This window comes from Marmota monax, unplaced genomic scaffold, assembly GCF_021218885.2.
Source record: "Marmota monax isolate L192 unplaced genomic scaffold, Marmota_monax_Labrador192_F-V1.1 WCK01_AAM20220418_F8-fsc00092, whole genome shotgun sequence".
Taxonomy (NCBI): domain Eukaryota; kingdom Metazoa; phylum Chordata; class Mammalia; order Rodentia; family Sciuridae; genus Marmota; species Marmota monax.
The window spans coordinates 5,361,751-5,375,789 of record NW_026692583.1 but is presented as its reverse complement, the minus strand read 5'-3'; the positions used below and the strand labels follow the sequence as shown (position 1 = coordinate 5,375,789).

The window sequence follows — 14,039 nt, the reverse complement described above, 5'->3', positions numbered from 1 at the left end:
AAGTTTCCAGAATCCCTGCACCACTGTGAATAGGGGCTGCCTCTGGGAAGGCCGGGCTCCCAAGAGAGACAGAGGTTGACCTTTCATTGTCTACTGCTTAAGATGCTTTGGCCATGTGCAAACATCACCCATTTGATAAAAATCAGTGAAGCCGCTGGGCGCAATAGCACACACCTGTAACCCCAGTGGCTCAGGAGGCTGAGGCAGGAGGATGGCAGGTTCAAAGCCAGCCTCAGCAACTTAAAGGCCTTAAACAACTCAGCGAGACTCTGTCTCTAAATAAAATGCAAAATAAGACCAAGGATGTGGCTCAGTGGCCGGGTGTCCCTGGGCTCCATCCCTGGTACCCCACGTGCCCCCCCCCAAAAAAATCAGGGAAGCCTATTCAAGGCCCCTTCAACCTCAAGGGTCATGCTGGTCCCTGGCACACTGCCCCCACCCCCACTGCATTTCAGAGACATGTTTCCTGACCAGCAGCTCCTTGAGGTCTTCAAGGCTCTCTCTGAAGCCCCCACACCCAGACACCTCTGTTCCTCCCCGGCACCCACCTTCAGGAAGTCCTCGAAGGTGATCCCCTCATACACTTGATCCGGTTCCTAGGGACAAGAGCGCAAGGCAGAGGGTGAGGGGCTGGGCCTCACCCTCCCTTGGCGGAGACCTGCCTCCCCAACACCCAGAGCACAGAGGGTTTGGGGCTGCTTTCTGGGTCATTTGTCTGCTGCCACACAGAGTCACCCTGAACCCCAACATCCTGCCTGAGGCTGGTGCAGGCTCACCATGGCCCTCCCGCTCACCCCCCCACAGAAAGGTCTGGTGGAGACAGGGTGGGCAGAGGACAGGGCCTCCTTCCCCAGGGCGTACCTCCTGCTCATCCCCAGCAGCCCGGCTGCCAAGACACCTCACTGCCCCCCACCCCCGTCCTGCCACATCATCCCCTGCTCTGATAAGAACTATTCTAGGCTAATCTGTGTGCACAGACCACTGGGGAAAGGGGCAGGGGAGTAAGGGCCAGCCTCTGTGGCCACCCTCGTGCCCATGAGTCACCACGATAATGTCCAGACACCCGGAGGTGGGGGCCAGTGTGGCGAGTAGCAGCCTTGGCCTGGCTCCGAGCCTCTGGCTTTCAAGTGTGTTTGGCGATGCCCATGTCACTCTGTTCTTTCCTCTCTGGGACAACAGGGAACACACAGGGGCTCCTGCCTCTTCCAGTTCTACTCTGGGGCTTTGACAACCTCGTATCCAAAAACCTCACCCCAAAGCACCTTAGTGACAGTGAACACCCAGCTAATTGCCTAAGTGTCCGTCACTAGAAGACCAGCTAAATAGACCTCAGTGGTCCAAGGGTTGAGTCCCGGGTGCTATTAAGAAGGGGTCACTGACTCGTGCTGATGCGGGAAAGCCCGAGATGGGTGCAGAGCCACACGGAGGAGGACAGCACCTGCAGATGCGGGCGGGCAGCTCCCCAGGCCCCGGCTGGGCTCTGCCACCTGAGACATGGACGAGGGGGTCAGCACAGAGCAGAGGGCATGCTTAGTATGTGCAAGGCCCTGGGTTCAACCCCAGCAACAAAACAGAGAAATAACAGCCCCCCCCCCCCGCCCCCGGGGCTGCGACTCAGCGGTAGAGCGCTTGCCTGGCACGTGTGAGGCTCTAAGTGTGATCCTCAGCACCACATACAAATAAATAAACTAAGGTATCAGTGTCCCTCTGCAACTAAAAAATATATTTAAAAAAAAAACATAAAAATAACAAAGTACCAAGGACATACAAGTAATATTTGGGCTTCTGTAGGAAAGTCAGCGGGGTTCCCTGTAGAGAGGGGAAGGAGTGGGTGGGCGAAGGGCAAGGAGAGACCAAGCCTCAGGGCCTCACACCCCGCACATCTAAGAAAACATAGGCTAACGTTCCGGGTGTCCCCAGCCATAAGATCAAAGCTTTACGGTGACAATACCACCCTGACACAGCCCAAGGTGGGCTCCATCCTCAAACCCGCCTTACAGATGACGCCTCGGGGTGCAAAGGCCACTGCTGGGGACAGTTCCGGAGGATCCTCTGTGGGCAGGACTGTGCCCCCTCCCGGCTGCTGCTTTACTTTTAAACACATTTATAAAACCACTAGCTGTCCTCTGGCCTGGGCCGGCCCTGTCCCCAGGGCTCCTTCCTCCTCTTCCCTCTCATGAGCATGGAAAAAAGTGGCCACCCTCTCCCCTGGGTCCCGAGTCTGTTGAAGGGTGACAGAGATCCACAGGGGCTGGATAGTGGGGAAGGCAAGAAAGAGGGTACAGGGGCTGGGACGAGGAAGCTGCCCAGCTGAAGTCCCCACCAGGCCACGCCACGGAGCACAGCCTGCCGGGCAGCACTCAGGAAAGAAGTCACCGCCAAGTTCATAACTGGCTTGGCAAGTCCATTAAGGGGAGGACAGTGGACCGATTGTCTCTGGCAGGTGGCGCTGTCAGAAATATGGAGCGTCCTCAGAGGCCTGATGGCACTGAGTGCACGCTGTTTATCTGTGACCTTGACATCAGAAAACACGGGAAAGGCCCACCCAGGACCCACAAGGCCCAAAGGAAGACGTGCGCGGGCTTCTGCGCACAGGGGCCTGTCCCCACCTGTCGGGTCCTGCGGGACACAGGCTGGGGAAGCCAGCCAACTCCCTGGCCACTCTGATTCGATGCAGCCCAGCAGATGCCAGCTGCCAGCAATTTCACTTCCCCAAATTAAGAAAACTGTCACCAATTGAAGCTGGAGTGGGGCAGGAGAGATTTGAAGGAGAATGTAATTAAATCAAGTGGGAATTTGGCTCCTCAGCCGGCGGGGATCCCGCTCGCCCCAGGTCGCAGCCTTCCTGCAGCGGCTGATTTGCTGAGTGGGTGGCTTCACCAAGGCCAGGGCTCCCTCTGGGCCGAGAAGCAGACAGATGAAACTCAGGCCGTGAGATGACCGCCCTGCGCCCTGGGGCTGGCCCAGCAGCTGGCCGGGGAACTCGCCACAAAGACCAGGAAACCCCCTGCGCCCAGGCTGGGCCGACACAGCATCAAGGTGTCCAGACACAGCCCCGCGGTGCCAAGAGGCGAGAACATCAGCGCCACCCACTGCACCCATCGGGATGTCAACTGACTGCCTGCGCAGCCCTCTGGGGCTTGGGGCCACGGCTACCAGCTGGTGGCTGTACCCAGCCCTGCAAGAGGGTCCATCCTGCTCAGAAAAGGGCGCAGGCTCCGCCGGGTTCTCCCTGCGCTGAGCCTCGGGTTTCCCAGTGGAATGGGGTCAACGAGGAGTTCAGGGAGGACTGGCCCCTCTGCTTCACTGACCCACTGGGCCCCCTTCAGCCCTTTGGTCTGACCCCAGACCAGGTCGCTCCCAGCCCAAGGGACAGCCCCTGCCGACCCTGCCTAAAGGCCAGAGACCACACAAAGCAGGGCTGACGGCCAGGGGCCCTGCAAGTGCCAGCCCTCAGGCGGCCTTGGGCGGGAAGGCCGCAGTGGGACCTGCTGGACCCCAAGCTGTGAGGACGTGATCTCTGCACCCCTGTGTTGCGCACCCCCCCGGGGGTTGGGACCTGAAGTCTCCTAGGGGTCAGGGAAAGCCGGAGGGGCCTGGGAGCTGTTCAAGGCCAGGCCTTCCTGCCGCACCACACCCAGTGACGCGTCCCCGGACCCCAGGGAGAGCGGCCCTTGGTGGGAGGGACGGGGCTGGGCCCCCAGGGCACTCACCATCTGCCCCACGCACACGCTGGCCGCCTCCATCATGGCCCCATCGGCGATGGAGCGCGCCGACTCCTTCTCGATGTGGGGGTTTCCAGAGAGCAGCTCCTCCACCACCTGCAGGTGGGCAGAGGCGGTGACCTGGGGCCCCCACCCAGGTGGAGGGGCAGGGAGCCGGGCAGGGCAGAAGAGCATACTTTACATTTCGATATTCTTCCAGGGTGATGCGGCCATCGCTGTCCGAGTCGTACATGTGGAACAGAACTGGGGGCAGCCAGGGGAGGACTCAGTTAGGAGAGCCTGGCCCCGCCCGCTCTCTGAGAGCTACACCGCACCCAGTCACCCATGAAACCTCAGGCCAAAACCTTAGGGGTCAAGAGCACAGGCCAGAGGGCCGACTGACCACTGCCCAGTGGGGTGCCTTGACCTCGGGCAAGTGACTTAACTTCTCTGAGCCTCAGTTTCCCCATCTGTGAAGTGGGAAAACAGTGTCTCCCTCAGGGTCTTGCGAGGCTGAAGAAGGCAGAGCTGGCCCCCAGGGGCAGCAGGGGCAGCAGCATCTCTATTTCCCTCTTTACGGACACCAGCATCCTGTGGCCTACACCAGCATCCTGTGGCCTGTGGCCCAGCAGAGGTGAGGAGCTAAAGGAGGTGGCCGCTCCCCACCACCCCTCGCTCAGCCCTGAGCTCCCCAGCTGCTCTGTGCTGGCCACTCATCCAGCATCGACCAGAGGCCAGGCCTGAGCAGAGCTCTCCACCACCCCTGGTCCCCAAGCCTGGGGGTCAGGGCTGCCAGAGACCCATCCACAGACAGCTGCTGAGGCCGGTCCAAGCTCAGGTTGCCAAACCTTAGGTTTGGATCTGTGTCCACCTGACTCCACAGCCCCTGGGGCCCCCCACCCAGCCTGCAGGGCAAGTGGAAAGCTGGGTGGACGCAGGTGCCCGCCTGGTCAGAGCGGCCCAGGAGGCCCCGGACATCAGCCCAGCGATCCCACCAGTCCCTTGTGCCCACGTCAGTGCTAAACACAGCCAAGGCCCCTGTTGACATTTTCCTGATGGCGAGACTGAGCCCGGGTTGTGGTGGACAGGGATGTCGGAGTCATGGGAAAGTCCACCGAGGACAAAGGAGATGTGACTCAGGCCATGGCTTGGACCCTGCCCTCTGGCTGGCCAGGAGCACACGTCCCCTCGAGTCAGGGGACATTGGTGGCTCCTCCAGGACGCAGGCTGGCCTTCTGCAGACCCTGCCGGGGGAGCGTCACCCTTGCACTAGGGGCTCCGAGTCCTTGGTGCCACATGTGTCTGTAAATGGCACCTCCACATCCAGGTTTGAGCTCAAGGGCCATTGAGCCACTGACTGGAGTGGCTGAATCGAAACCCGTGGCTCCTTCAAGTCCCAGAAAGCCACCAACTGCTGGGCCGTTTACCACGAGACCGCCGGATGTGACTTGGGAGGAGGGACACGCACAACCTGCCCTTTTAGGGACTGGCCACACAAGGACACGAGCGCTCCCTCCCTTCCACGCATGGCCCACCCTCCTGCCGCAGGGATTTGAAGAGGTGGCAGCCGGGGGCCTCGGGGACGCACATCTCAGCTTCTCTTTCCGAGACAGCTCCACCTGCTCCTCGCCCAGGGTGGTGTCGATGGGCCGGAAGTAGGACATGATGGTCAGGAAGTCCTCGAAGTTGATCTCGTCGGCCAGGCCGCTGGGCCCCTTGCGCAGGTTCCTGCGGGACACGAGGTGGGGGGGTTATTCAGTTACAGACGGGACCTCGTCCTTCCACGGCCACATCTCCTCAGAACTTGGCCCTCGACACTGTCCCATCTGGTTCTGTATCCCGAGAACCTGGTCCGTGGGGTCCCCGGGGGGCCCAGGAGTCCAAAGCCCAGCACCTGCCAGAGCTCACCATCCACGGGGCTGGGAAGAGGCGGACACCGAGAGCCGTGGAGGAGGGCCACCAGGGAGGGACGCCCGGGGGACTGTGGTGGGCACCAGGAGGTGGGGAAACTGAGGCACCAAGCCATCCACTGACTCGCCCAACCCACCCTTCCCTTTATCTCAGGGGTCAGCAACTAGAGCCCGAGGGCCCAACGGGGCCTGTCACTCATTTTGTATGTCACTTATTTTTGTACGGCCTGTCTGGTAAGGGGCATTTTCTTGGTTTTAAATGGCTAAAAGAAAACAAATTTTGTAAAAAAATAAATAAAATAAATTCAAAATGATATTTCCTGACAAGTGAGAACGACACAAAGATTAAATGTCAGCATTCATAAGACACGACCCTGTTGGGACGCACCGTCCAGATGGCAGGAGAGCAGCAGGGCTCCATGGCCTGCAGAGCCTCGGACCCTCCCCGCCCCGGGCCCGCGTCCTCCACAGAGAGCTCGCCAGCCCCTGTACTCAGCCACCGGTTCAAAACCTTAGTATCCTGAGAGCTGTGAGCAGCCCCAAAGGTCCCTGGGGTCATCTGATGGTGACTCCGTAGGGAAGGTGCATGGTGAGCCCCCCACGGCTCCAGACCCGGCCTCCCCTCAACTCCTGCCACTAGCCGCCCACACGCGGCCTTTCCTGGCTTCACCCCTCGCTCAGCTCCTGGTGCAGCCAGAATGGGCTTCACAAAATGCAAACCGAACCCCGTCACCCCCACAGTTCTTAGTGACCCCCAGTTGCCGCCTGGGCTGGCCCCTAGCACCCCTTCCTGGATCGCTTCCTCCCCAGAGCCCCCAACAGCTGGCCCCTGCCTGACGTCCTCCCTGGACATGGCCGCTGGGTTCGATGTCCACCTCTGGACCCTTAACATTGCCTGATGGACTGACGTCCCCCCCTCTATCCTTCAGTCCACACTGCCCACAGTGGCCCTCGGTCAGCTCTGCAGAACTTCCCACCCTCTGAGTGAGGAGTCCTTGTCCCAGGGGTGTGCCCTCTTGTCCTCTGGCCAGAGGGAGGTACCAGCCTGGCTGCGTCCCCCCACGCCCTAACCGCTTGGCCGAAGTGGCCACCCGGGCTCTCTGCCTCCTGATCACCGTGTGAGCGGCTTCCCTCCACCACACTCCTCTGCCACGTTGTCCTGCCTCACCTCGAAAGGACTGAGACCCCTGAAAACCCTGGACGTTCCTCCAGTCGTGTTCCAGGGAGGTGAAGAATGGACGCCGGGTCGCAGAGGGACACTGAGGCCCCTCCCCGTGTTCAGAACCTTACAGGTGCTGACCCATTGCTGCTCGCGTCCGGGAGGGGGCAGGGGAGATGACCTACAACTGCCCGCTGGGCCGCCCTCCTTCCAGGTCTAGCTCCCATGTCAACTCTGGAACCTGCCCTGCGTCCCGCCCCCACCCCTGGGTCTCTCTCCATTCCCTGCACAACCGCCTTTCCCCCCACTTCTGTGCCACCTGTACCCGGGGACACATTTGTATTTAGTGGGGGAACGTGACCCACTCAATTCTGAGTCCACTGCTGAGACCACGTGGCCTTGGGCCAGGTTTTGCTCAAGAGCAGTAAAAAGCCCAGGTCTTGCACCTGGACCCACGTAGGCACCTGTGAAGCGCCGTCTGATCAGGACAAGCTGCGTCTCGCCCTCCAGGAGGTCCCCCATGCCCCGACCTGCCTGGCCACACTCCGCCCAGGCTCACAGTCGCGGGCCGTCTCCCTGGGCTCATCTCCACAACCACTTGGCTCGCCTTAGTTTCCGCAGTGCTGCGCAGACGCACCAGCCTCCCTGTCCTGCTGCAGAGGCGTGTCCTCGGGCCCAGGCCAAGTTCACCTGCTCAGGTGTGCATCTGAGCCTTCGCGGCCGTGCACACACACCCCTGTGTGAACGCCAGGCACACGCACACACACTCACACACTCCTGCCAGGTGCCCGCTTTCCAGTCCTCCTATCCAGCCTTCAACCCTAGGTCCCCAAACCAGAGGCCCACGTGGACTGGACATCAGGGGCCTCACCGCCTCAGCTGCGGGGTGGCCTGGTGGCTCACTTCTAGTGCAGTCACAGCAATAGTCAGGCGACGTGTCTTCAGAGATGAGTCACAAACTGTGGGGCTTCCACCTTGGGACCCCTCATTTGGGCATGTCACTCTGGAGGAAGCCAGCTGCCATCTGTGAGGCCCCCAAGATGCCTCCCAGCGGCCACAGGAAGGAAGCTGGCAGCACAGCCTCCCCCAGGTGTAACTTCACCCCAGCTGACGCCTTGGCTAAGTTCATAAGAGCCTGGGCTCATTTGCAGCTGGATCCCTGACCACAGAAATGATGAGAGAGAAACACCAAGTTGGGGCTGCGAATGGGACTCTGGACTTAGCATGCCTGAGGCCCTGTGTCCCACCCCCAGTACCACAAAGGAAAGGAAAAAAAAAAAAAACTACCAAGTTTGAGCCATTTGTTACAAACCAGAGATGACTAACATAGAACACCCAGAGAGACCCAGTAAGCTGCCCAGAGTGGCCCAGCTATGAATCTAGAACCATCGGACGCCCAATTCAACATAGCCCCACAATCTGTGTTGGTTCACGAGGCTGCTCTGAGCACACAGGTGCCACAAGTCACAAAGGACAAGGTGACCCTCCATCTGTCCTTTGAGGGGAGAGAGCCCACCTGTTGTCAAAGAAGGCACGGATGATTTTGGATCGGATCGGGTTGAGCTCCAGGTCAGGGACGTTGTTGAAGTTCTCCTTGCTGGTTTCCAAGAGGAGAAACGCCAGGGAAAGAACAAGAAGAAAGCACACGTCAGCCAGTGTCACCCTCACGTGCCCAGCTGCACGGCCCCATCCCCAGCAGGCCTCGCGAGGAAGAGCTCAGAGTTAAGAGAGGGTTGAAATGGGCCTCACGTCCCCTCCGCCCACCTGGAGACTTGAGAATCTGAGAGAGACTGGACATTCGTGCAGACACAAAGGGTGTGTACCCCATTCTGGATGCCTGTCCTTAGGCCCCAGGAAGGGAACCCCTACTTTGCCTGCTCTGGGCTCTGAGCAGCAGGACGCTGGCTGGGAGCTTTGGGAAATAGTCTGAGTTCCTCAAGAGCCAACAGTCACCACATGACCCAGCACCACATGCCTAGGTATGAGCCCAGGAGAACTGAACACCTGTACTTCACAGCAACATCACTCACAGTAGCCAGAGGAGAGAGGATCCAGATGTCTGCGGGCTGGTGAAAGGGAAGACTGTGGTATGTCCATTCAGAGGACTACGACTCAGCCCTAAGGGGCAACGATTCCTGCTACCTCCCAGAGGAGCCTCAAAGACATGATGGCAAGTGAAAGAAGCCAGTCACAAATGGTCACATATGCCCTGACTGTACTTAGATAAAGTGTCCAGAGCAGGCTAGTCCATGACACAGAACAGGGTTGCCAGGGGCTGGGGTTGGAGGATGGAAAGTGACATCTGAAAGAATTTGGCTTCTTCTTGGGGTGACATACATGTTCTGGGCTTGATGGTGGTGCCTGATGTACGACTCTCACTAAACCCCTCTGAATCCTGCATTTTAATGGGTGAGCTACGTGGCAGGTGAATTTGATTTCAGTAAAGCTGTTTTTCAAAACCACCACCTGTGGGCTTGGGGCAGGGAGCGTGCGTTTCCAGTGAGGGTGCCCTGGAGCGCGCACGGCTCCCCCAGGCTGGGGCTCAGGCACCGCTACACCCTTCACCTGCCTGTCCTCCTTCCCTGTTCTTGGAAGCCGCTTCCTGTTCACCTCTTGCCTGGGCTCTGGATGCCCATGGACAGTGACCTCAGGAGGGACCTAGGGCACAGGCTGCTGCTCCTGAGGAACAAGGTGACACGCACAGCCGGGGAGTTGGGAAGACAGTTGTGAGCCTTGGGACTCCAACCCTGGGCAGACTCGTGCTGGGCGAGGTATGAGCCATGCCCCAAGCACATGGCTCAGCCCACGCTGCCCGCCCCTCACGGGGGGCCCGAGGCTAGGCAGACACAGGCGTGAGCAGGACCAGGCTGCCTCCTGGATCCCCTCAGTTTTCCTCACCCCCAAGAGGCTGCTTGTCCTTCCCTCGTGGCTGGGCTTGCTGGTGGAAAATGGCCAAACTCTGGAGACCGCGTCAGTGCAGGAGCCCATTCCGAGGGAGGAGGCACTCAGAGCAGTTGGCCCAGAGTGTCGGGATGTTAGGCAGTCATAAAAAAATAATGGAAATTTGGGGACCATAAAAAGGGACGAAGTAAGCCAGGTGTGGGAGTGTCCACCTGTAGTCCCTGCTACTCGGGAGGCTGAGGCTGGAGGATCACATGTTCGAGGCCAGGCTGGGCAACTTAGCAAGACCCCCATCTCCAGACCAAACCAAGCCCACCACAGAGGATGGCTACCCCACGAACCCCAGAAAGATCCTGCTAAGTAAAGGAGAGACACGCAGGCCACACGCATGACGTTAATCATCTAAAATGCCCAGAAGAGGTGAATCCGGAGACGGGAAGCACAGCACTGGCTTCCGGGGGCCAGGTGATGGTGAATGGCTCTGGGGTGTCTTTTATAAGAGGTTCTAAACTCGATCTCAGACTTTAAACAGACAAATTGTTCAATATCTACATTAAATCTCCATGACACTATTTACAAACCTCCCTGAACTCTCACAGAAGGAGCCCTGAGCTAGGACTCCATTCACACCAGGGCACAGAGCGTGCCCAGGAACCCCACAGCTAGCAGTCAGGGTGAGGCCAGCTCCCGGGGGCAGTGACCGGGGAGCACAGGGGGCCTGGGCTGGGAACGCTCTGCTGGGCAGTCCCCGCCACGAGAGTCCCTCCCGGGTACTCTTCTCTGGGCACATCAGGTCCCCATGTGCTAGGACAGGGTGCTGCCCTCCCACCTTCCAGTTGGCTGGAGGGGACCACAGGACACGGGGCAGACAGGCCAGGCCCTGGAGAGGAACAAGCCGAGGTTAACAGGGGAGACAATCAGTCCACAAAGTCACGAATGGTTGACGGACAGCGACAGCTCGTGTTCTCTGTGCGAGTGACCTGGCCAGGCCCCCGCTACCCGGAAGCGCCTCATGGTGGCTCTGTGGTCCCTGACCTAACAGGTGTGGCACAGAGAGGTTCCATGACCTGTCCAGCTCAGCCAGCTGGGGTTGGAGTGTCACACGGGACCGCCATGCGGGACCCCCATGCCACCCTGCCCTGCATTTCTCAAAGTCCCCATCCCTGACCGAGAGATGGACCTGAGAGGGAACTGGGGGGAACAGGACGAAGCCACCCTGCGAGCAGGCGGCCCAGGGCACCCAGAGCCTCCGGCTCTCCTGCTGGGGCCTGCTGGAGAGGCCCAGAGCCCAGCTCCTGGCATCCGCCTGGGCCGCGCACTGCTCTGCTACCCTGGTCAAGCGACTCTGCCTCTCTGAGCCACAGTCTCCTCCTCTGGAAACAGGAGTCTCACGCGGTCTGTGTGCAGCTCATGTGACCAATTTAGTGACACACTTAGCACCTGCTGTATACTGAGTGCACCACAGATGGCAGTTTTCAGGCCAGGGAATACAAGTGCCTGTGGAGGGGACCCTGGGTGTCCAGTGCCAGGCCCAGCTCCTTCCCCGGGACCAGCTGTCCAGGCCCAGGGAGGAGAGCAGTGGGAAGGAGGGAGGGAGGGAGGTGCTGTTCCCTAGCTTCAGTGGTTATGGGGCTGCAAGGTCTCTGTCAGGGACACCCGACACCTGCCAGCCTCTGACCCACCAGCAGCCCAGAGCCCGGGGCCTGGGAAAGGCTTTCAGTGCCATCGACCCCGGTGTCAGCCTGTCCTCCCCTCCTCCCCACCCGCCCCCAGGTGCCCTCTGGGCAGGTTGAACTGGCCAGGCGGAGGTGTCCTGCCAGGGGACTGTGCTCTGCCTCTCCTCGGAGCCCAGGCTGGGACCAGAGACAACTTACAGCGACCAGCGTCCACCAGCGCTGCCCCAGGGGACATCAGATCGTGGGGTTGGCCCACGAGGGCCCAGGGGACCCACACCTCCTCTGGGGAGCTCAAGCCCTGAAGTGCTCTTGCCACGCCAGGCTGTACCAGTCGCTGTGAGGTTTAACCACGCGTCCACACACCCACAGCAACGTGGCGAGGCCCAGAGAAGCAAAGTGACTAACCTGCAGTCACACAGCCAGCGCGAGGGCTCTGTCCTCTGCCTGCTCTCACCCTCCAGGCCGCTTCCTCCCCTGGCCACTTCCTTCCCTTGGGCTGTGCATTTTAACTTAAAGTGGAAGAGACGGTATCGGGGTTGTGGCTCGGTGGTAGAGCTCTTGCCCATAGGTGCCAAGTCTTGGGTTCCATCCCCAGCACAAAAAGAGAGGGGGCGGGAGGAGAGTGGCATCTGCTCCCTGAGCGTCCATCCTGAGGCCCCGTTAGGAACCAGGGACAGGCAGGACAGGCATCTGGCCCAGGGGGAAACGAGATTAAAATCACCAGTGAAGGCTGCTGGCCCCTCCGGAGCCGCGGTGTGGGCTGGTGTCCAGAGGCCGCTGGGGCCAGCGCAGCTGCAACCGTCCCTGCACATTGGGCCCCGAGTCCGGCTTAACCCCACGGAGGCTGCAAGCCAAGCCCCCAGCGAGGCCCCAGATTCTCAGCCCCTGCTCTCTGCAGGCCCAGGGCTCCCCATCCAGCAAGGCCATCCGTCCTCCCCCGCCCAGCTCCAAGTCCCCACCCTGCGCTGTCTGATGTTCCCCTGTGGGAATCTGAGGCCCCCAGCTCTCCAAGGCAGGGACAGCATCTCATCTAGCAGGTGGGCACCCAGGCAAGGCCCAGCCCATCACCTGAGGACACAGGGGGACCAGAGATCAGGCTTCAGGGTGCTGCTGTAAGAGACGATGGCAGTCTGGGGGTGCACAGGGAGAAGTGGGGGGACAGCAAGCCTGGGCTCCTGGAGGGAGGAGCTGCAGTGTCTGCTGAGCCCGCAGAAGCAGGGGTGAGCCCAAGAGGGACACCAGGGGAGACTCAGGAGATTCAGCCGCTGGAAGGGTGAGGTCTGGGGACAGACAGGGACAGCTGGGAGGGCTGATGAGGGGCTCGCTTGGGACATGAGGCAGGTGGGGTTGCTGCAGGAGTGTGGGGTCTGTCTTGCTGGAGGCGCAACTCTGGCGGTTAATGTGCAGGTGGGGTTTCGAGTCATGAGTATTTTAGCTCAAGGACAACAGGAAGCTGTCCAGCCATACAACATCGGGTGACCTGTCCCCACCGCTCCATCTCCCACCCTCAAGCTAGGGAAGTTGGGTCCTCCCGGCCTTCGCACCCAGAAGCTCCTCCCTCCCCCTGGTATCAGCCCAGATGCGGCCTCCTCTGAGGAGCCCTCCCTGACTGCCCACCCTGAGGTCCCCTGTCCCCACCACGGTCCCAAGAGTGGTACCCTTTCTGCCCCTTCCTCTATCACACCATGACACCTAACAGCCTTGCTCTATGCTAGCTCTCGCCGGCTCTGCCTACCCTCTGCACCCCTTCCCCTCTACCAGGAGATCTGCCCTAGAACCTCCCACAGAAGGCCCTGGGCGCCTGCTCGTCGGGGAGCAGGGACGGTGTCAGCATCCCACACCTTGGGGAGAGGATCTCTGGACATGGCACACGTGAGTGCCGCCTGTAAGCCAAGACCCGGGGAGCTGCTCCAGGGACACCTCTGCACCCCATCCCACCACCCCACTCCTCCAGATTCCCTTCCCACACCTGCTCCCAAACCCCCTCCGTAAAGACGGGGAGCCCCCCAGGTGGCGGGAAGGGAGCTCTCGCTAACTTGGGGAACCTATTGATCCTGACCGTGACATGCCCTGGGGAGGGTCACAGGGCCCCAGCTTCACTGTCCCGAGGACTTGTACAGCACTGCCCCGACCCCGGCAGGTCACAAGCAAAGGGACCTAACTCTGGGGACAGCAACGTGACTGCAGGTTGGGGGCTTTGGCTCTGCGGATGGCAGTTGAACCCCAAGCCCGGCTGTGCGGGCAGAACTGCTCTAACCTCAGTGTCTTCACTGGTGAAATGGGTCCGAGGTGCGAACCTCTGAAAATCCTGGAGAACCCCAAGGCCACGCAGTCCAGTGGGAACCCCGGTGCCTGGCCGCTCCTGGCAGCTGGGACTTCCGCATACGCGCGTGACCCCGCTCTGACTTCTGAGGGAAAAGCAATGGTGGGGAGGCCCCCACAGGACCTGAAGTCAGGACGCTTTGTGGTGGCCCTGAGTGGCTCCGCTCTTGGTGAAGTCACCTGCCTTCCCCATGCATGCCTGGGGCTGGGTCCACCCCAACATCACTCCACATTCAACATCATGAGGTTTAAACTACCCAGGTCTGGGCCTTGTGAAGAACCCCACAAGCCACACCTATAATCCCAGCATTCAGGAGGCGGAGGCAGAAGGATTGCAAGCTTGAGGTTAACCTGGGCAACTTAAAAG

General features: G+C 60.3%; 1 protein-coding gene across 3 annotated transcripts in view; it reads right to left on the bottom strand.

Annotated features, from left to right (window-relative positions):
- Window positions 1–14,039, bottom strand: part of Tesc (tescalcin) — a 36,777-nt gene that overhangs the window by 2,118 nt on the left and 20,620 nt on the right. Inside the window, exons 3-7 of one of the 3 annotated variants that reach the window (XM_046446228.2) lie at window positions 8,290–8,370; window positions 5,293–5,432; window positions 3,907–3,968; window positions 3,714–3,821; window positions 549–596 (exon numbers count right to left, since the gene is read on the bottom strand). In XM_046446228.2, coding sequence (XP_046302184.1) covers window positions 549–596; window positions 3,714–3,821; window positions 3,907–3,968; window positions 5,293–5,432; window positions 8,290–8,370 — 439 coding nt within the window. The remainder of the gene's footprint in view (window positions 1–548; window positions 597–3,713; window positions 3,822–3,906; window positions 3,969–5,292; window positions 5,433–8,289; window positions 8,371–14,039) is intronic. The other 2 variants (XM_046446230.2, XM_046446229.2) reach the window with 2 other exon arrangements.